The following is a 22,036-nucleotide window of genomic DNA, read 5'->3' on the forward strand; positions in this document are numbered from 1 at the left end:
GCCACTATTGGTATGAGTAAAGTAAGCGAGTACATCTGCCCCAGAGCCAGCATCAGCCACCCGTGTCGGTTGCTTACAGGAGTCTCAGGCCCCAGTGCGTGAAGGCATGGGCGGTCACGGCACACAGGGTCAGCTACAGCCTGGCCGTGGGACTCTGCAGTGACCCCGCCCCCCCACACCTGCTTAGACTCCAAAGCTGTTCTGTTTCCTTCTGTGATCAGTGTTTTGCCCTCAGAGAATCTTGCCACTCTGTTGCTTACGCTTTCTGGGGTCACAGATGGTGGCTGTCTGGTCACTTCAGCAATTGCCCCCGACAGTTGTCAGTCTCCCAACACTCACGAGCCCTGGGAGGGTCCCACCTGTCGGATTTTAAGTTTCTTTGGAGGAGTTGGAGTCGACTCTGAAGCTGTTTCTTTAGCCACTGATGTTTTAAAACTATTGGTTGTGCCTGGAGTAAGGAAGAGTCGCATTTGGAAACTCAACATCCTTCGGGAAAAGACGAGCAGCGCCCTCCTCGGTCACAGGAATGCAGAAAAGAGCTAGCTTCACAGAGTTCAGGGCACTTAAGGAAGTGTTGACACTAAGTTGCAATTGCCTCAGGAGGTCACCACGTGGCTTGTGTGGCCATGTGGCCTTGGGCTCCAAACTGCAGGTTTCTTGGAATCAGGACTACAGTGGGACTTTGGCCATTTACAGACTATGTCTCTTTGATGCCCCCTTCTTGTTTTATTCTTACATGCTGCAGGTGATCAGTTGCCCCAAAGTTTACAAGCAGGCAAATGAAGCTTGGGCAAGTTAGAAGCCACACTTTACTCTGAGCTGTTATCACCTACGCTGTTCACATCGCCTCAGATAGGACCAGGTGTTTTCTGTGACCCCCTTTTAACTCCCAGACACTCCCATTTTATTCACACACCCCCAGATTGTATTTCAGTAACTTTAATAACCTGGTGATTCATACATGCATATAATGTGGGTTGGTTTTGTTTGGTTTGTTTTGTTGGGGTTTTGTTTTTGTTTGTTTGTTTGTTTGTTTGTTTTGTTTTGTTTTGGCTTGATTGTTTGGTTTGGGTTTTGGTTTTTCTGAGACAAGGTTTCTCTGTGTCGCCTTGGCTGTCCTGGACTCACTTTGTAGACCTGGCTGGCCTCAAACTTACTTTGTAGCTCCACCTGCCTCTGCCTCCCCAAGTGCTGGGATTACAGGTATGTGCCACCTTGACCTGCTGTATAATGTGTTTTGATTAAGCTTCCCTCCCCCTCCAGTTCCTGTTCTCCTCCTACCTTCCCCTCCCAACTGCATGTGCTCCCCCCCTGCTCCCCCCCCCATACCCTGCTCATTGAGCACCGCCTGCACATGCAGGCCCATGGGGCCGTCTACTGAGCCTCTCTGAGGCCGCATTTCCGAGCTTCTCTCCTCCCCAGCAGCCCTTCAGTTAGGCGTGGGACTTGATAAGTCCCCCACACTGGGTTTTGGCTGGCTTGATCTTGTGTGCACAGTCACAGCGAGTAAGTCCAGCAAATAGTTTTGCTGCAGCTCTCTGCCGCCTCTGGCTCTTCCGCCCACTCTTCTTCAAAGACCTTCAAGACTCCTGTTTTATTATGAGAGGTTATGAAAAAACCCAAAAACCAAAACAAACAATCAAACAAAATAAAACCCAACCTCGCTGTCCCCACCCGCCAGCCCCACACAATGCTCCTCTGCTTCCATCTCTGAGCATCCGCTCTGGGGACCTCATGGAAGCCGAGAGTGACCGTGTGGTCGTTCATTCTTTAGCATTCCTACACACTGAGGCACCGTGTTCCTTGCTGTCTATATAGTTCATGCTTGGCATCTGGGACCTTTGAAAAACATATTATTCTCAGTTTGTTATTGGCCTCATAAAAAGTCCCCAGTGGTGAATACAGGAGTGGGACCTTTCGGAACTGCCTGAGCTTTGGGTGGATAATATGTCCTGATTTCCCAACGATTGACGCTCTTGTGTAGAAGGCAGATCTCTGAGAGACGGTGTCATGATTCTAAGAACTACCTCAGGGCTCTGTCACCTGTTGACTCCCAGAATCCTCTTGGGATTGCAGAGAAGAGCGTGGGGCCGGGAGTGATTGAGCACTGTGGGGCTCTGGGGGACACGTGCTGTGCTGTTTGGGAGGTATTGCGCCTCTCTGGGGTTTTGTTGATTCTGCGCTGTGCTCAGTGTTCAGCAGAGCAGTGTTTGGAAATGCCAGTTCAGAGACAGACTTTCTGGCAGGCAGGACCCTCTTAACCTGTTGGCCTGCATCCTTTGTCGCCGAGTTGGTATGGCTGATGGTGCTGAAGGTCACTGTTAGCACATTATTGAAATGAGACATTCGCAGTGCCAGCCTTGTATTGTTTCTGCTAATAAGAGCCCGCTGGCTTTCACATATGGTTAGTCAGATTGCTTTTTCTAGCCCAAGACTTTGCCTAGGAAGAGATTCCTAACAAAAGGCTTTCCGTGGGGAAGGGTGGCTGAGAGTTCTGTGTGGGAAGGCAGAAAGGGCAAGCCAAAGACAGCAAGGGAAGGAGGCACGCACTCTGCAAGCCCAGGCCTGCTCTTGTGGTAACACTAGCTCAAAGTCCCTTGACCTCCCAGAACTGTGGTTGCTCACCTGTGGAATGTGAAGTTGATCTCTGTCCTGCCCACCACACAGAATCAGGGAAAACTCTTGGACTCGGCAGTGTGGGAACCGTAGTGAGATGATTAGAAGTCACTTAGCTCTGGGTCCTTCCTGGCCATTTTGTATGGAAGTGACACTTGTGTTTTCAGGACAAGGTTCAGGAGCCTGTTCGCAGCATGTGGCAACCACTTCCCCCCCCAAACCCCCCCATCCCCTCCCTTGATTTGGAAAAGGGGTGGGAGACCAGCCCCCCACAAACATCACACCACTATTTTCTCTGAATGGGTGTAGTTAACATGATTTTTAAGTAATTCCATTTGGATGTATTTTTAACTAACTTTGAGCTCTAAAGGCCAATCAGCCAGGGATGTCTCCAGCTGGAGGAGTGAAAATCAACTTTATACTTTGCCAGACTGCAGCTGGAGCGGCGTCGTTAGCGACCTCCAGGCGGTTCTTGTCTCTAGATGGCATCACAGAAAGTATGACAGTAGGTTCTTAGAGGTCACAGAGAGGAGTCTTCCTAGTTTCCCCCTTCTTCTTCCCAGTCTTTTGTAGCACTAAACACAGTTCTCAATAGGTGCTTGATAAATCCTTAAGTCCCCGGCAGTCAGATGTTGTCATTTTGAGACAAAACCTAAAAGGAGCCTGTGGAATATGGCACTTGGGAACTCCAAAGCTTTGCAGTTATCGTGATGGAATGTCCGGTTCACTTGACTGCTACACACACACACACACACACACACACACACACACACACACACACACGCACTCACGCATGCTTGCCATCTGCATGCATACACACATAAATGCACATTTTACGTACACACCTATATACATACAGACACATGCCAGTTCATTTAACTGCTAAAAACATAGGCACACCATTTGGGTGCACAGACACACATACTACACACCCATACACTACATGCACACACATACACAAGCTCACTTAACTGCTAGAAACACACTCACCATCTACATGCACTCACACATACCACACCGTACTTACTCTGTGAGTCCATCAGGTACTGATAGCCAAGGGGCCAGTGCAGGCAGTATACTGGACCAAACCTCCCTCCTCCACCTGAGGACAGACCAGAGGGACAGCAGAGCCCAGTGACCACAGAATACTGATGAGTGACTTAAGGTGTTAAAAGGGTGCCATAGAAATCCTCCGGTAGATTTCTGTCATACAGAGAATTTTCCTTATCTAAAACCGCTGGGCTTATCTGACCTCAGCTCCCCACATTCGCTCCATCCCGGGTGTCTGCTCGGTTTGCAGCCAAATCAAGGTCAGGATAAAAAGGCGATTTGGGTGGCAGTAAGCTGGATATCCAGGCTTCTGCAGTAATACTCAATTATTGAATTCTCCAGAAGCAATGGACTCCTCTATATAATGAAGTCCTCAGTTTTAAAATATCTTTATGAATCAGCCAGTTCAGTATTGGCAGCAGCCAGCTTGGTGTTTCCTGCTTTATTATAAAGATAAGGTGATAGGGCCCCGGGAACTTGCTGGGGTGGTTAAAGGCCAGCTTAAACATTTTAACACATCTTGTTCTTACTAACTGAGCCTTAAAGGACCCCCAAATGCCTTAGGAAAGGAGCCACACAGGAGAGGAGTCAGCTTGCCATCATTGTTCTGTGGCCCTGAGACACCCCGCCCCCATCCACCCCCAGCAGGGCTTGTTACTGTCCTGTGCACCTCCTTGTTACTCAGAAGCCCTGCCTACCAGGCCTGGGAATCTGGATTGTGGGGGACACATTATGTCCAGTGGATCTAAGGCAAAATAAAACAGAATGTCTATGAGCATTCAAGTTCCCAGGACATGGACTGCTCCTATCTGCAGGTTCCGCTTAGACCTCCACAGTAGAGCAGGTGCTGTGCTAAAGTAAGCGACACCATCTTTTGGTTGCCCAGTCCATATAAAACTTATATTTAACATGGTACATATGTACAGTCTGTTGGGTTTGCAGTAGTACTACATGTAGGTATACAAACCCCAATTTAAAGCTCCTTTGTTGCTAAAGAATGCTATGGATTATTGGAACCGAGGACAGTGGTGCTGATACACTTGCTCCACATAGGGGGTTCAAACCTATAATTCATTAAAAAAAAACAACAACAACAACCCTGAAACATAGCAAGGCATATGAAAGTGAAGCGCAGTAAAACAAGAGATGCCTGTGTTAGCAAGCACATTTGACATTGTCATGCTATCTAATAGCATTCCTATGCGCTAGCTTTTTTTCTCTCCTAACTCCTCCTCAATCATGTCTGTGTCCCTATAGCTGTGACAATGTTTGTACCTCCGGTAATGAAATTCTGGCAGGCAGAATGCCACTGGCATCTCCCCTCCTTGTTAACAGCATCGCTGTCCTTCACAACCAGACTCTAGCCGACTACTAACGCATTCTTGTGTTCATCCAGGGGCGTGCACGCGTGCTTGTGCTTGTGTCTGGGTGTCTGTCTGTCTGATGGACTTACAGATATATTTCCCTGGCCATTTTCAATTTGTTAAATGTTGAATATGATTGATGCTGCATTAACCAACATCATTCGCCACATACTATTTTGGTGAGAGTAATTTAAATTGCCTCTTGGGTTGGATGTGCCAGCGTTGTGAACTGGCGGCTTTCTAACATCAGTCTTAAGCCAGTCCTTGATAGAGGATAACCTCCTTTCTACTCAAAGGGTTTTTGTTTTTTCCACTAAGATTGGGCAGCTATAAAGTTTTCCCCTGACTGTCTTAAGACAGTGAAAATGCTCATCTAGAAATGCAGTGGTGTATCGATCTCACCCGTGTTCTTGCCTCTGCTGTTACCAGAATGTGGGTGTCAGTGCAGCCGCAGAGCCTTATGGGGTATGGAGTGCACCCGTTTAAGCCAAGACATTGAAAGCAAGATGCAAAACAACAGACAGGGAGGGCGGGATCCAATCAGGGTCACATCTGTGTGAAGAGTACTCGGTAGGAGAAGAGAGAGCAAGAAGCAGACGAATTTTGACGTGGAACCAGGAAGTGCCAGTGGCCCTGGTCTGTCACAAGACACAGACAAGACTTGTTTGCCTCATGTGTCCATGAGCTCATGAGCAGGTGAGCAGGCGTTCTGCTCTCAGTGATATCACCGCTCAGCTCAGCAAATGAAACGCCCGTTGCCTGTGGATGATCTCAGTGGCCAGGTGTGACCCTGGCCAAGATGACAACCAGAACGCTCGCACAGATGGTTGTGCCGCGGGGGATAGAGAAGCCTGCTTTTAACCTAATTGTTGTTAAAGCACACCTGGGGAAATGTGTCCAGGCCAGCACGTGTAGAGTTTGGAGAAAGGGCTGCCGGGGGAAACGGTTGCTAGGAAGGAGTGGGTCCCAGCTCTCAAAGCCTCACGCACATCTGTGTTCTCTTCCAGCACATCAGGTCCACCCATCTGGCCAGGCAGTACCTTCTTCAAGAGAAATGGAGCCCTTCTTCAAGGTAGGTGTCTAGGAGCGCCTCCTCCTGTCCTTCCCTCATCTCCTTCCCTCCTCCTTCCTTCGTGATCAGCCAGGAGCGCTCCCTTCTGGTCGGCAGTGGCCACTCTCTGGAGAGGTGTGACTGCCTCGCTTTGGGTCGGAACACCCACTTGTTATCTCCTCCTGCTCAAGCGTCTTGGCTACTGTGAGTTGAGAGTTTGAAGCCAGGCCTCTGTCCCAGGGCCGTGGCTTTGGTGGAGTCGGAACAGCGTGACAGTTGGAGTGTGACAATAGTGCTCACTGTGTTGATCAAAGCAAGCTCTTATGTGTTTCTGATACCTCAGACAATCAAGGCCGGTTTGGGTGTTTTCACACTTGTCATCCTGCAAGTACAGTTGTCCCCTGCTGTTCCCTGACATTCCTGTGTACCTGGAAGGTTGGCTGCAGTTTGTTCGGATGCTCCGGGCACTCCTCATTTGTCCCTAGGGTCATCTGCTGGGGGACCAAGCCATCCCCAGCTGCTCCTCTCAAGGGATGCAAACGGCCTTTCACCTCTGGTTTTGCTTTTACAATCCTTTGCGATGCCCAAGGTGAAGAATAGGTGGTTGAAAAGCGGTGACAATGTATGCCTGATTCTTTCAGAAGCCACTTCTGGCTAATGGGTGTTGTGGATGTCTGCTCTGTGAGTGAGCTGGCCCTCAGATTTTAGGGTTTGTTGTTGTTGTTGCTGCTGCTGCTGCTGCTGTTCCCCTCCACATCCTTGTTGAATATCCCAGAGTTGGGGGTGAGAAGGAAGCACAGACCCTGAAAGCAAGTGGACAGGAATGTCCAAGCACTTCAGAGCTGTGCTGTTGTGGGATGAGGGATTTGCGCCCTCGGCCGGCTGTTCTGCGTGCCTGTAAAGGGTGCCCTGTGTCTATGAAGGAGTCACATCCTCCTGCCCTTGAGAAGAGCCACTTAGCAGCAGCTCTCCTGAGTAGTTCGAACACCGATGGGCGCCCTGGTTCTTGTTTCACGGGCCACACACTTTCATGCCTTTTAATAGTATGTGAAACGAGGAGCCGAGAGTTTCGTGTGGTTTTCTTGGTACAGATAAAGTCAGGCAGATTCTGCTTTCATAGCCATCCTAGGTGTCCTAAATGTGTCGGGAAAGAGGAGTGAACACGGTCGCCAAGGTTGGAAACAGTGACGGGGGTATTCTGTGGGTTTTTCTCTGGTGAATTTCAGAGTCACCCGCGTCTCTGCTTGGCTATAGTAATGGCGTGGGTATCGTTCACCTTTGGATTATTTTTAGAATTGGGATTTTATTTGCTTAGAGCTTTTCTTACAGAATTCAATCTGTTCCGTTCTACATTAGGTAAGATTACTCTGTAGGGATCAGGCCTTTTGGGGATGTACCTATGACACAAAGCCATGGAAAGAGTAATACCTGCACCTGGCGAGTGCAGTGTGTCCTTATCTCCTGTGTGGGCACATTCTTTTTTCTTCATGATTTAAAATTTTTTTATAATTACTCTATACACTGGGAGCTAAACTAGTAAAGGTTTCAAATGAACATAGTCTCTATATTCAGTTGAGTATAACGTGTGTGTGTGTGTGTGTGTGTGTGTGTGCGTGTGTGTGTGTGTGTGTTCTGACTGTCTATATTCTATATTGTGCATTTGAAAACCATAAGAATCTAAGTTTGAGAGTGTGGGCAGAGATGTGCTAACATTTATCTCTGTCATGTTTTCAGCACTTTGCCCTACCCATCTTGAGTCTTGAGAACCCACCTACCCTTAAAAAAATTTTTTTTCAGACTTTAAGGGCATCTTCCCAAATGATCTTTTTTTTTTTCCTTTGAGGCTTATAGGGCTGTTCAGAAAAAGAGGCTTACTTTCTGGTGGGATTTTGGAGAAGAGGGGCATCACTTCCTGGGGGAAGTGACACATGAGCAAAGACTCAAAACAGAAGGAGGTATGTGTGTGTAATTCATAGATGTGGCATTGCTAGAGAGGGAAACCACAAGAGTCCATGTCATCCCAGAGGGCAGAACATTGAGGATGTGGCGCTGGACATGGGGGACAGGACTGGGACATGGCAGGTGCTCTTTGACTATATCCAAATAAACCACTGAACATAGAAAATAGCTGAGGTCTTCACCTATTGCAACATTGGCTTAACAACACAAGTCTCTGTAAAGTGTCAATGGTTTGTCCTTGTTATCCTGTGGCTGATGGCAGTGGCACTTGGTCATTACTGCCTAGGGTCCTAAGAAGACAAGGCCCTATATTCCTTACCTAGGAAGGATCAGTATTGAAAAGGCAGTTTCTTCTTGTGTGTGTGGGGGGGGGGGCGCAGAGAGGGGGCAGAGTAGTCCCATGTAGCCCAGGCTGGCTCAGACTTGCTATGCAGTGAAGGATAACCTCCAAATTTTGGTCCTTCTGGGACTACAGGTGTTCATGACCATGCCTGGCAGTTTCTCCCAAAGGCATTCGGCTTTCACACCATCATAAAGTTGAAAAAAGCAAGCAAACAAAAACAAAACCACAGGTGGGGGACTTACTGTACTGTGCTGTTCTAAGGGGAAATACATGGAAGTGAAAAAGGCCGAAATGATGCTGAGACCAAAATGACAAATAGCTACAACAGGGAGCTGCCTTGTGTGGCCTAATAGTTGTCTGGCCCATGAGTGCTTGAATGTTGGTATTTTCTAGCATAAAACTAATAGAGAATTAGCTGGACCTAAAGTGTGGCACCAACTTTTGGTTCAGATTCACAGACAGGCTGTTGAATGACCTGGGTTTGAGGATAATGGGGGAAGAGTTGGTTGGTTACACCAGGCAGGCCTACTTCACATAATTGGTCATTTCATCAATTCACAGTGTTTATTCTGAATGCTGTTTAGGCTGTGAGAAACGATTTTGGTATTCTAACAGTTTCAACGGGCTGGAGAGCCCTTCAGTCTTCGTACAATGGAAACCAAGCAGAGCCTTACAAGAGGACGAGCCTGTTGTCTAACAAGGGACATGGGGCTCATCTAAACACAAGTGGGGCTTACAGAGGCTCGCAGGAGCGGCCAGCTGACAGGTGTCTCCAACAGACTCTGTGTCTGTGAGCTTCTGTGTTACAGTCTGCGTGTTTGGATTTCCTAATATAACATATCATAATATAATAATATAAGCGTAGTGATGTCTTTTTTTTTTTCTAATGAAAAGAGTAAAGTCTTTTTAAGGACTTTTTCTTTTTCTATGCACCTCCAACCATCACAAACTCAGATTTAGGTTATTTCAATTAAAGGTCACCACGGCTTGATGCATGGCTGCATCTCATAATTAAAGGTATTTCTTACTCTGATCTGCCCCTTCATCTGGCCTCTGATGCTCAGTAACTTCTTCCCTTCTGCTACAGTCCAGTAGCTGGGCCTGACCTTCCCTACTGCCCTTTCTCTTCCTTTGTTCTTTGTAGGTCTTACAGCCCCTGAACTTGCCAGAGTGTTGTTCAGTGAGAAGCACCCCCCACCGCCCTCCACACCACACTACCCCTGAGCTTCTCTCTCCACTTCTGTGTCAGGCTGGAGCTGTTCCGGGGAGGCCCTGGGCCTGCCTCTCAGCCACTCAGCCTAGGTTGTGGTCAGACCTAGGGAGGCCTGGCCTGCTCTAAGAAGCCAGCAGCACCGACAAGAATGCTTTTGCAGATTTCCCCAGTCAGCAGCCTGCCTGCCTGCCTCCTCTACCTTCCCCTCCACCTTCCCCCTTCTTAACTCTAGTTAGTATTGGGCCACTATTATTATCACCAAAGATTATCAAAATAAATTATTACCGAATCGGTGTCCCTAGCATGCAATGAATGAATCAAAATATCCTATCACACACAACAGGTTTTTCCTCCTGGGCAGCTGACAGCCCACAGGATAAGCTAATGAAATGGAAAGAAATCCTTAGAGGCATTTTCAGTGCACAGAGCGGGATTAAGCCGCCACAGGCCTAACAGCAAATAGGGGGGGAAAGGAGACTGGTTCTTCCGCTGTCAGATGCATGTTGTTTCTGTGTGTGCACAAGTGCATGTGCTATTGGTAGACCATGCATGAAGACGACTGCTCTGGGCAATGGGGTTTGTCCATGTTCTGGGCTGGCTTCATGCAGGGACTCTTCCCACCAGCCCTCCGCACACTTCCTTCCCTGCCATAGCTCGGCCATGTGTTTTACCAATAGGTAGACGAAGGGATTCCATTTGGTTTTATTCCACGCCATGAGTATTCAAGGGAGAATACTCAACAGACTCAGGTTGAGTCAGATCCCCAGGCTCTGGGCCTCAGTAAACTCCACGACTTCAGTCAAGTTGCACAGGTAACCCAAGCTCTGTCCTTCTCATCGCTGTCACCATAAACTCAGGAATGTCTCCCTGGGACAGTTTCCTCCTTGAATTTCAGCTCTGATCCACGTTAGCAACTTTCCTAAAAATAGTAGATCAATGTGAACAGTGAAAAAAGTGTTACCTTTAGCCAGCTGTCGTCTATGGCTCTAAGAAGGTGCACAGGGTGTTTTTGCCAGCTGCCTGGACAATCAGCCATCGAACATGACAGTTTTCAAAGCTCTCACAGCTTGTCATGAGGCATTATAGTATAGATTCAGACAACCTGGAAAGCTTGGCTTAGATTTCTAAGCAAGTGGCTTAACCCTTGTATTATTCCGATTTCCATTGCTATAGCAAAGTAGCGGAGACAGGATAAATTATAAAGAATTGGGGTTGCTCACAATCTGAAAGTATAAGGTCTATCAGCTCTTGAGATTCTTCCTCTGACAAGGGCTTCATGACAGTGGCATCACAGCGATAGGAACACACAGAAAAGAGGTCACATGATAAGACAGGAAGGCAGAAAAAGACATTTAAATTTTTTTTATTTTATTTTAGATGTATGGATGTATTGAGAAATTGTAAAATTATAAAATGTAAGACGCTTGCTTGCCCTGCCCAGAGGCTTCTCCCAGTTCTTGTTACTACTAGCCTCAGAGTTCCACCCTAGTTCCCAGAATAGCTACATGCGAGCTCCCTATATCAGAAGTCCCATATGGTTTCTAGTAACCGCCCTAGGGACCCACACCCAAGTCCCCACAAGAAGTCTCCCACTGCCAATGTCCATATGGTTTAAGCTTGATAAGGAACCCCACGTGCTTTGTGGTTTTTGCCCTTAAAAACTAGTCTGTAACAGCTACTCGGGGTCCTTCACCTCCCGAGGGCTGAGGGACCCTGACGCGTCAGCAATAACAATAAACCTTTGCTTTTGCATCAGTGTGTTGTGCCTCGAGTGGTCTCTCACGGCGACCCCCCTTCCTGAGTTGGGCGTGAGAGTCCAACAGTATATATGTGTACCACATGTGTGTAGTACCCACGGAGGCCAGGAAATGGCATTTCCTAGAACTGGAGTTAGAGGTGATTGTGAGCCACCTTGTGGGGGACCAAACTCAGCCCCTATGCAAGAGCAACCAGCGCTTTTAACAGCCAAGCCGCCACTACCACCCCTGAGGGGAGAGGCTTGTCGTGTTGTTTGGCAACTCTTTCCCCTATAAATGCACTCCTCAAAACCAGCATCATTCTTTCCTAGGCCATTGTCATTGATGATTTAGCCACCTGCTCATTACCTCCCTCTCCAACGGGGTCACTTTCACATACTCAAGGAGAACCATCCCCAATTCTTCTCAGGAGCATCCTTCTTAGTCTCCATTCTCAGCATCAGCCCCACCAGCATCATCTCTTCACTAACAGCAGCAGGATTTGGGGACCATTCTTTGGTCTGGGGCACTGAGTTCTTCCGTTCAATGGCCCGCATCTCAGGTTTTGTTGGGCTTTTCAAGACCCTCCCCCGCCCATCTTTTTTCACGTGTGGCAGCTCGCCCGCCCGGGGCTTTCTGGCATCTCTCATCCCTTCCACAAGCTGACTCCTTTGTCCACTGTGCAAAGGAGGACAGTCACCTCTTGCTTAAATCTGCTTCTTGCCCCTAGGCACACCCATTAAAACAAAAAACAAAAAAACAAAAAAACCTCCTCCACACTAACAGAAAGGGGACGGCCCCTGTCTGCATTTGCCCTCAAGTGCAGGCTGCCTTCTGTTGTCTTTGGCCCTGGATAGACTTTGGGCTTGAAGGGGGAGCTCTTTCTTTCTCGGCATTGTTTGTCTTTTTGTCCTGCAGTGAGTAAAGGCTTTTATGGGATGCAGTACTTGACTGTTTACAGTTCTGTTTACAGAGGTGAAGTTAAAGGGACGCTCTTGGGCTCTACTAATTTTTCATGTGCACTTTGGAACATGTTTTTATACTCATTAAAAAATAACAAGGAAGTACGATTTTCAAAGAGGCTGTTAGTTCATTTTGATCTTTGCTGCTTAGTTCATTTTGATCTCTACCTACTTATTTTGCAGTGAAGGGTCTTGTGTAGCACAGGTCAGCCTCAAACTTGCTGTGTAGCCGAGGATGGCCTTGAACTTCTAATCTTTCTTTACCTCTCAGGTGCTGGGATTACAGGTGTGTGTTACCGTGTCCAGTTGATGTAGTGACGAGGACTAAGCAAGAGCCGAGCCGTGTCCCCACAACTGTGATCCCAGCCGATGCAGCTTCCCCAGTGTCTGTGCCTGCCACGCAATCCAAAGCACCTTGAGTTACCTTTCCCACATTTTCCTGCTCAGCCCTAACTTTAGCCTCTCTCTGGGCCCCTGTCTCTAACAGTTGTCTTCAGGAAAGTCTCATACTGCTCTCTGAGAAAGCAGCCCTGTAAGCAGACGGCTAAGCGAGAAGTTGCCACCAGCAAGGCTGAGGACAGGAAGTTGAAGCGTTTACCAGACCCTTCCTCAAGAATCAAGGCACCTGCTTCCTCCCCCCCCCCACTTCCTACACACATGCGTGTGCGCATGCCTATGCTATGGCCCACGTGTGGAGAGCAGAGGACATCCTCCAATCTTAGCCCTCACTTTCTGTTTTTGTTTGTTTGTTTTGTTTTGAGACGGGGGTCTCTGTTGTTTTCATGCAGGTACCCCATGCTGGCCTGGAAGCGTCCAGGAATCCTCCTGCCTCAACTTTTCCTCCCCAGTGGAAGCCTGTACTGACAGCCACTTACACTATGCCGCTGGTTTTCATTGAGGTCCTGGGGCTGGAATTCAGGTCCTCGTACTTGCACAGTGAAAAACCTCGCCTACTGAGCCAACCCCCCCCCCCCCCCCCCCCGACACGAGCCTTATGATTTTTTAAAGAGAGGATAAAGAAAAGGAAACCCTAGAATTAGCCCCTGGGAGGTTAAGACAGTGAACAGCACCTACTACTACCGAGCAATAATCTTACTTGATCGGAATTTTCTTATGGATGTAACTTTACACTCAATTCACCAATAGGAATGTTTCCTTACAGGTGGCATAGCATTTAGCAAGGTTTTTCTAACCTATTTACTTACAGCAAGATAATGAAATGTAGAGATGAAGCAGGTTTGGATGCTGTTGGCATGCAGAGCGTGTGTCTACTAAAGTGCCCAGGCTTGGAGTACTTCTGGAAAGGAAAAGCCATTCCCCTTGAAGCTCCGCAGAACCGTGTGGGTGGAGGTCTAGGAATATTTTTCTAACATTACTAAAAGACTTAAAAATAATGAAGCTTTTAGGATGTGTTCTGAGTAAGCTGTTCACAAGATGGTTTCAGAAACGGACTTAAGATCCCCCTCCCGCCCCACCCCCCAATAAGCATCCAAAGCCAAGTTTGTGTTCTGTCTGCTCACTGTGGGTGTCCATCCCAGGCCCTTGCCAAGAGCAGGCCTTTGGATTTTCGCATCTGTGCCATCGTGCACAGGATTGGGATGTGTGCCTGCATCCGTGTGCACATGTCTGTGGCCCAGGTGCCTCAGGGTAGCATCCTTACAGGGATCATTACTCTCTATGGTCCTTGAAACCTCTAGAAGACATCCTGGCAGTCTCTCCAGAGTGTCTGCCTCCACCCAGCCCTCTTCCAGTTGGACTTAGTAAAGGACGCCATTGAGGCAGAGGGGTAGATCTCAAGTCTCAAAGCAGGTGTCCAGAGCCCCATGCCCTGCCCCTCTGCCCAGCTGCCATCTGACTTTGAAAAGGGTTTGTCAGGCTCTCTTCCCTTCAGCAAGAATTAAAAGGCACTGTGCGGACAGAGATTTCATTGTGTTTCGCATAGCATTTGAGTCGAGCATTTGAGTTGAGTTGAGTTTCATGAGGTGGTCGGTGCCTTCAGCCTCAAGTAACAGCAGCCATAACAAACACTCCTGCCCAGATTGTAGCTATGTATGTCTTTAAGGGCTCTTTAAGGCCTTTTTCAGTCTCTGGTGTATTGAGGCTGGGAAAGGCTCAGGCTCCCCCACCCCCACCCCCACCGGAGAACATCCCATGCCATTCTTGACATGTTAGAATGACTGATCCTGCAGAAATGAAATACAGGCAAGGTTCCACTGGGTTGGTCACTTACTCTCCTGGATTATGCCAGGATGAAACTAGACCCCAAAGGTCACCAAACGGGGATGGGGAGCGATGGGCATTGACTACCAGCCACAGTTATGGTCGTACGGGACTTAGGCCATCCTTGAAGAAGCGTCTCAGTGGGCCTGGCTGCTCCCCAACAGTCACTGAAGTGTACGTCAGTTAGTACTTCTTAGCCTGCACAGGGCAGGGGAGGGAGGCTCCTTTATTTGAGGGGAGGGGTTGGGCTCCTTACGTAGCCAAGGCTGGACAGAACTTGTGACCCTCCTCCCTCAGCCTCTCAAGCGCTGAATTCCTCAAGTGTGCCACTGTGCCTAGCTCAAACGATGCGTCTTTCTGGGTGTGCTCAGGTGATCCGACTCTAATTTGACACAATTACAGGCATGAGTCGGAAGCATAAATCTCTGCTGTGGTGACATCTGCCACAAGAGCCTCTATCTAACCCAGCATCTTCATCGTACGGAACGAGAAAGTGACAAGGTCTTAATAGAGACCAGAAATGTGAGACATGTACAAAGAGCAGTCTACCAGTAACCGCGATCATCTGTAGGGCCACCGTGTACCTTGACTCCCTATGTCAGTTTTTGTTTTGTTTGGTTGGTTTTGTTGTTGTTGTTGGATTTTTTTTTCAAGACAGGGTTTCTCTGTGTAGTCAGACTGGCCTCAAACTCACAGAGATCCTTCTGCCTCTACCTCTCTAGTGCTGGGATTACAGGCGTGCATCACCATGTCCGGCCCTATATCAGTTTCTTACTGGCACTCTGGCCTTGATCAGAGGTTAAGGTTGGCTGTGAGGCCCAGGCCAGGCCAGAGTTCTTCACTATGTTTTTTCCCCACCTTTGGGTTTGGAAACTCTATAGAAAATGCTAACATCACCACCTAACTACCTTGACATCCCCTACACCTCAATATAGAAGCTTGGAGGGGTCACTCTGCCTGCACCTGTTTAGATGAGGTAAGCCCTCTCTTTTACCTAGGCCAGTGCAAAGTGAGCTTCTCTTGTGTTCAACCAAAGGTCCTGGTCAACCAGGCGTCTCTAAAGAAACAGTATCAGGTAAACTAATACATATGTGTCACTGATGACTTCTGTGCACACATAGTTACAGTTCTCTTGTTGTAGAGGTGTTGGTGTTTTGATTGTCACTGAGAGTAGTCCATGGGGATCTTTCCAGGATGGCGGCTTGAGCCAGCAATGCCAGAACCATTGTCTTCAATGATCACTAGCATCCACGTGCCCCGTTATAGCCACAGAGCATTGGCTTCACACTCAGGAGGAGTGGGCAGTGTCCACCTGCTCTCACAGACGGAGGAAAAACAAGCACAAACGAAGCATTTGGCCAAAGCAAATTGTGTATGTGTGTCAGTGAATGTGTAGCTGCAGGTGTATGCGGGTGCATCCCTGCTTAAGTGTGTGTATTATGTGTGTGAGCTTTAAACGATTGCCAAGTTCAAATCTGTGACATTGAAGCTATTTTCAGCAGTTCCTGCTCTTTTTCAAGTTCACTGGCCCACGTGTCTGACAGATGCCGTCTGTAGTTAGGTGGCCCTGTGTAGAAGAATCACAGCCCCCTCTGCGGCTCCCAACCCCCAGCAGACAACCATGTAAAATAGAGCACATTTTTATTCATTTAGCATCTTTTCTTCCCCCTTATTGCCATTTGAATTCATCGACAACAATTTTGAGTCTCATTAGAGGAGTCTTAATTTCAAAATTAAGCTGGGAGCTGGCAAGTGAAATTGAAGAGGCAAAGCCTTTGGTTCCGAACTGAGTTTTTGTTACTCAGTTACTCAGCAAATTAGACGGATTTCAGGTGTGGTTTTCCCTAAATAGCTTGGGACGCCCAGAGGCTTTCTAGACCAGGGGTTATCGCTAGCTCCGCTTCCTCTCTCATCCTCCTGACCCAGCAGCACCTCACCTTCATCTGCTGGGTGGGGTCGGAAAGTCTGTCTGAAAGTCCCCACTCCACACCCTTTGATCCAGCTGTTCTCTCTTCTGTCCCAGCTGGGAGCTGGCAGTGTACGTGGCCCTGGCAGACTCTGTAGCCATTCGATGTACCACTTGGCGTTGTGCGTACCATGGTGCAGTGGTGCGCTTCACAACTGACATCTCTATTGGTTTTTACTGTTCACCCCTCTCCACTCTTGGGACCAACTCGCTCACTGGTCCCTTGATTGGAAACTTCCTGGAATGCGCTGCTGTCTTCTCCTCAGCCTCCTTCCTGTGAGGAGTAACAGCAGCTATCCAAAAGGCTGAGGATGTTTCCTTCCTAGCATGCTTTTCCTTAGCTTTCCAACACACACACACAAGCACACCACACACACACACACACACACACACACACACACACACACCAAGCAAGGGAAAGAGAATGTTGCGCGCGCGCGCGCGCGCGCACACACACACACACACACACACACACACACACACACACACACACACACACACACACACACACACACACCAAGCAAGGGAAAGAGAATGTTGCTTTTTCTAAGATTCTGGGCCCTGGGAAATTTTCTTTGCCTGCCCGACACTATATGACCTTGATGGTTCTGTATTCTCATAAATAACAGCAATTATCACAGGGAACAACGCTAGAGAAGTCTTGGTAGCTCTGTATGCTGGCCTTAGACCCTCCGCTTGGCTAGCTGTGCTTACTTGCATATGTAACCTGACCTCTGCGTGCCCATGGCTGTGTTTCTTAAAATATCTGTGTTGTTGTAATGGGCAGTTACTTTTTTCTTTCTCGGAAACTGATGAAGACTTGCAAGTGGAAAGCCCTCCTCTCCCACCTAAGCATCCATCTGTGCAGATCTAGGCAATGCCTCACTCAGACCAGCCCCTCCCATCCCTCTGGCCCCAGTGAGCACTCCAGGTGACAAGTGAATGAGGCTGCTCCTGTCACAGCGACCCTTGATCTTTGGTTGGTAGGTTGGTTGGCTGGCTGGGTTTTGTTTTGTTTTGTTTTGTTTTGTTTTGTTTTGTTTTTTGAGGCTAGGGGAAGACTAGGTTCAAAGCTGGCAGACAGACGGGGAATGGTATCGGCTGAATATGGAGTATTCCTATGCGTTCAAGTGTTCCACATTTGATCCCCAGCTGGTGGGTGCTATATTGGACGGTCATGGAGCCTTTAGGAGGCTGAGCCTTGCTGAGGGAAGTGGGGCACTAGAGGAAAGCTTGATAGCCCAGTCCTACTTCCTGTCCTCTCTCTGCTTCCTGTCCTGTGGAGATGTGAGGAGTCCTAGATGCATTCTCACACTGTAGCTATGTTGTCTCCCTTCCATGGAGGGCTGTGCCCCTCAAACTGTGAGCCAAGATGGCCCCTTCCTCCCTTTAAGTTCTCCAGGCATTCAGTCATGGCTGCAAGAAAAGCAGCTGTTACAGGGAGCTTTCCCAAGCCATTTTTACCAGAAATGAGACCAGGACTTGGTGAATACCATCAGAAAGGCACCACTGGCCATGGTTTCCCCAGCTACAGGAGTGTCTACAAACACCTCTTACGATGCAAAGACTCACAGCTGATTGTCCTGGTAACCCTTGCCCCACACATCTTCTAGGACCCTAACAGCATAGTTTCTTTAGGGGAGTGGGGCTCCTGAGATTGAACCCAGGGCCTTGTGCATGGAGTACTGAGGCGTGCAAGCACGCATGCACACTTCTACTTTCATGTACATGTGTATGGGTGTACTCATGTGTGAGTGTATACAGATACACATCTGTACACATGCTTGCTTATAGGAGCTAAGGGTATTGTTCCTCAGACACCATGTACTTGGTTTTGAGACAGGGCCTATCACTGGCCTAGAAGTCACCCACTAGGCTGGCATTGCTTCCCAGTTAGCCTCAGAGAGCTGCCTCCTGAGGGCTGATGTTAAAAGCACATTATATCCACCCTAGCTTTTTTTACTGGGTTCTGGGGGGTGGGACTCTGGTCTTTATGCTCGCAAGTCCAGTTGCAAGCCTAAGCTACCTCCCCAGCCCCTGCAATACAATTTTTAAAAGTTCTCATGAATGCAAAGGCTGCGGTGTGCACTTTGAACTCAAGCAGCTATTTGGAAAACCCAGTAACTTAATAAGTAGGCTCTATAGCAGACTCTGAGGACCTTTGAGAAGACGTGCGTCACCTTCTACGCAGTGATCAAACGGAAGCTGTCATCATGATCTGTTGTGGATTGAGTGAGATATCTAGCATAGTCTTGGCCATTTGAATACTTGGTCCTCAGTTGGTGGCATGTTGGGGGAGGCTTGGGAGGTGTGGCCTTGGAGGAGGAGGTATGTCACTGGATGCAGGCTTCGAGGGTTTAAAGATGCACTGTCTGCTTTGTGCTTGTAGTTTAAGGCGTGAGCCCTCAACCAGTGCTGCAGCCACCATGCCTGCCTGCTTCCTTACTCGGAGGTAATGGACTCTAATTGGACTGCAAGCCCAAGTAAACCCTTCCTTCTATGGGTTGCCCTGGTCACAGTATTTTATTACAGCAGCAGAAAAGTAACTCATACATCTTCATGGGTGGGGGTTATTGTACCACTCACGGGAGGGGAAGGAAGAGAAGCCTTTGACATTGCCATTTGATGGCCGTACTTGCGTAGCATCCTGTTGAGGGGAGCACCTTCTGTTTGGGTTGATGAGCACTGGTCTCCTCATGGTTCAAATGGCCCCTGTTTGCTGAAGTTGAACAGGTTGTACACAGTCAGTCTCTGTGGGGAGCTCATGTGGCCCCCTTGTCTTGTGAGCTGACAGGCTTTCATCAGATTGCTTTGGCTTGCTTTGGCCATAGCCAGGGGTGGTGTAGAAAGACAAGCCAGAGTCTGGCTAGCTTTCGAGTGCAAGGCAATGTCTGGAGAGATGGAAGATGGGTTCTCTGGGTGCCAGCAGCCTCCTGCGTATTAATCTGGGTACCAGGTGAATACTTGGGGCAGCGTCACTGTGCTGGATGCCTGTGTAGACTTGAGTGAGCGACGCTACTTCAGGGGATCCCTATGTAGACCTTGCTATGTGTACATTACATCAGAAGTGAATGAGCCTCATCCATTTCACTCCACTTAGGTGGTTTCAGATCTCTATTACACACATAGAGGGAACCTCAGAACTCGTCCATGATTAAAAAATAGGACTGACTTTGTTATTGTTGAATCAGTGTTAATTTAGAGCTGGGAGAAACACAAAGTCACAAGAATGTCTTTGACGATTCAAGCGTGTTCTATGTCGGCCCTTTGAACCTGCCTGTATGATATCATTAGTGTGATATTTAGACTCCATCTTGAACAGTCCCTCTGACAGAGAATACAAAAATGTCAGTCTCTCCCCAGAGTAGCTTTTTCTTTTTAATTCATAACCTGGGAGTTCATTCACAAATGTAGGGTAAGATGAACTAACATGATTATAAATTAACTTTGGCAGGAAAAAAAAATAGCTTACAGCAAAAACTTTGAAAATGCCTTTGCCAAAGCACATTGGCCAATCATACAAACTTTAAATGTTTATGTAGACAAAAGCCGCTTCCCAGTCCATCACAGCATCTTGGTGGATAATGGTTGGCAAAGTAATTGGTTTAGAAATTATTATTCAGAGCACACCAGGCATTTTGCTCTTGAAGAAAGCATTGTGCCTGTAAACTTCCAGGATTTTGAAAATGAGCAGGTCTTATTCAGTGGGACTTCTAATTTGCAGCAGCACACAGGAGAACCAGGTGTCAGCAGAAGCGGCCTAGTCACACTTGCATCCCTGGAGGCTGGCCTGAGGAGGAGAGTCTTTCCTCTGCAGATTTGTCAAAGAGATGCAGGTGCTCAGTAAAGCCTGTCAGCTCAGTGGACCATTTGTTTTCCTGAGTTAAGGCAAGGTCCTCTGTACCTTAGCCTTCGTAAATACCAAGTGGCTAATGCTACCTAGAATGCATTGCAATTAAAAGCCCGCCCCCCAAAAAAATCCCATCATTTTTTAAATGATTAAATTTAACTCCAAAAAATGTTTTTGAATATTCCAAAATCTGAAACTTTTTGAATGTGGCTCTGTAAGCCAACGCGCGGAGGCTCCCATGCCTTGGCTACTGTGGTAGTTGGATCGAGCATTCTAAAAAGTATTATTCAGAATTACCTTTAGGTTACATGCATAAGAAACACAAGTGAATTTCCTGCTCCGGCCTGTATTGCATGCTCAAAATAGCTCAATACATGTCTGGAAATAAAGCAAGCTGGCTCTCACTGTGTGCTGGTGTTCAGGTCTGATCAGACGCACTGGTTTTTCCTAGACCAGGCTCATTTAAACAGTGTTTCTGATGCACGTAGGATGATGGGAACAGTGGTACCATGCATTCCTACCATGGCCTCAGGGTGATGTGTGGCGTATTTGTTCAGGTCCTGGTCACAGCCTCTGAAAAAAGGAGGGGCCTCAAGCCCCTGGCCAGCCACACTCAGTGGTCAGGCAAGAAAGCTGGACCAGGTGTCAGGCCTTGCTCTGCCAAGACAATTTCTCCTCAGGCCAGCCCAGCCCTCCTTTTTGCCTTCCTTTCCCATCAGAAATATAGGGAAGCAGGGGAGAAGCCCTGGTTCTGTATTGTAATAGAGAACAGTTACGTCTGGGGGATCATCTTGCTGTATATGTGTATGTCAGTGGCAGATCACACATACAACAGTGGTCCCAAGGGATAGTGGAGTCTGTTGACAATGTAGCATCTCAGTGTCACAGTGTGGCACATTACTCCTCTGTTTGTGGTGTCAACATCTTATACTACTGCAAAAACATGTAAGATGTAATAGTTGGTAGTGATAACTGACATTTCTTATTGCGGTGTGTATGTATGTATGTATGTATGTATGTATGTATGTATGTATGTATGTACTGAATCTGTATTCATGTGTGTGCCAGTGTGTTCTGCCACGTTGATGTGGAGACCAATGTCTCACGTGAGGTGGTTTTCCTCAGATATTTTCCCACCTCATGTTTTCGAGACAGCATCTCCTCACCTTTTCAGTGCCCCTGGAGATTGCTGTTTTGGCTGCCTTGGCTGACCTGTGGGCCCCTGGGATCTGCCTTTCTTCACATCCCCAACCCCTGGTACTAGGGTTACTGGCACGTGTCCTTCCATGTCCAGCTTTAAGACTCACTCAGGATCCAAACTCCTCAGGTCCTAGTGCTAGTCTTCAGCCATGCCCCAGCTCTGGTGTTCCCCTCCTCCTCCTCCTCCTCCTCCTCCTCTTCTTCTTCTTCTTCTTTTTAAATTATTTCATTTGTTTCATTTTCCTGGCCTTGGCTATTGAACCCAGAGTCTTTATTTTGAAGCATTGCCTTACTTCTTAGCCCAGGCTACCCTCAGACTTGCTGTCCTCCTTCCCTAGTCTTTTGGATATTTGAGATTACAGACACGCACTACACACCTGACTTGATCATTAACTTAAGACATACTCCTTGTACCTATTGTAAAAAATTGACTTTAAAGTGACATGCCATGTTCCATGCACTGTATGTTTGCAGTATCTGTGGATTGCAGCAGGAGTCCAGGGGGA

At 47.9% G+C, this 22,036-nt stretch overlaps 1 protein-coding gene across 8 annotated transcripts in view; it reads left to right on the plus strand.

Annotated features, from left to right (window-relative positions):
- Positions 1 to 22,036, plus strand: part of FOXN3 (forkhead box N3) — a 385,252-nt gene that overhangs the window by 282,374 nt on the left and 80,842 nt on the right. For all 8 annotated transcript variants that reach the window (XM_084792026.1, XM_084792025.1, XM_084792027.1 and 5 more), the window contains one exon: positions 6,038 to 6,102. In XM_084792026.1, the coding sequence (XP_084648152.1) occupies positions 6,038 to 6,102 (65 nt within the window). The remainder of the gene's footprint in view (positions 1 to 6,037; positions 6,103 to 22,036) is intronic.

This window comes from Acomys minous (genome assembly GCF_964271855.1).
Source record: "Acomys minous genome assembly, chromosome: 8".
Taxonomy (NCBI): domain Eukaryota; kingdom Metazoa; phylum Chordata; class Mammalia; order Rodentia; family Muridae; genus Acomys; species Acomys minous.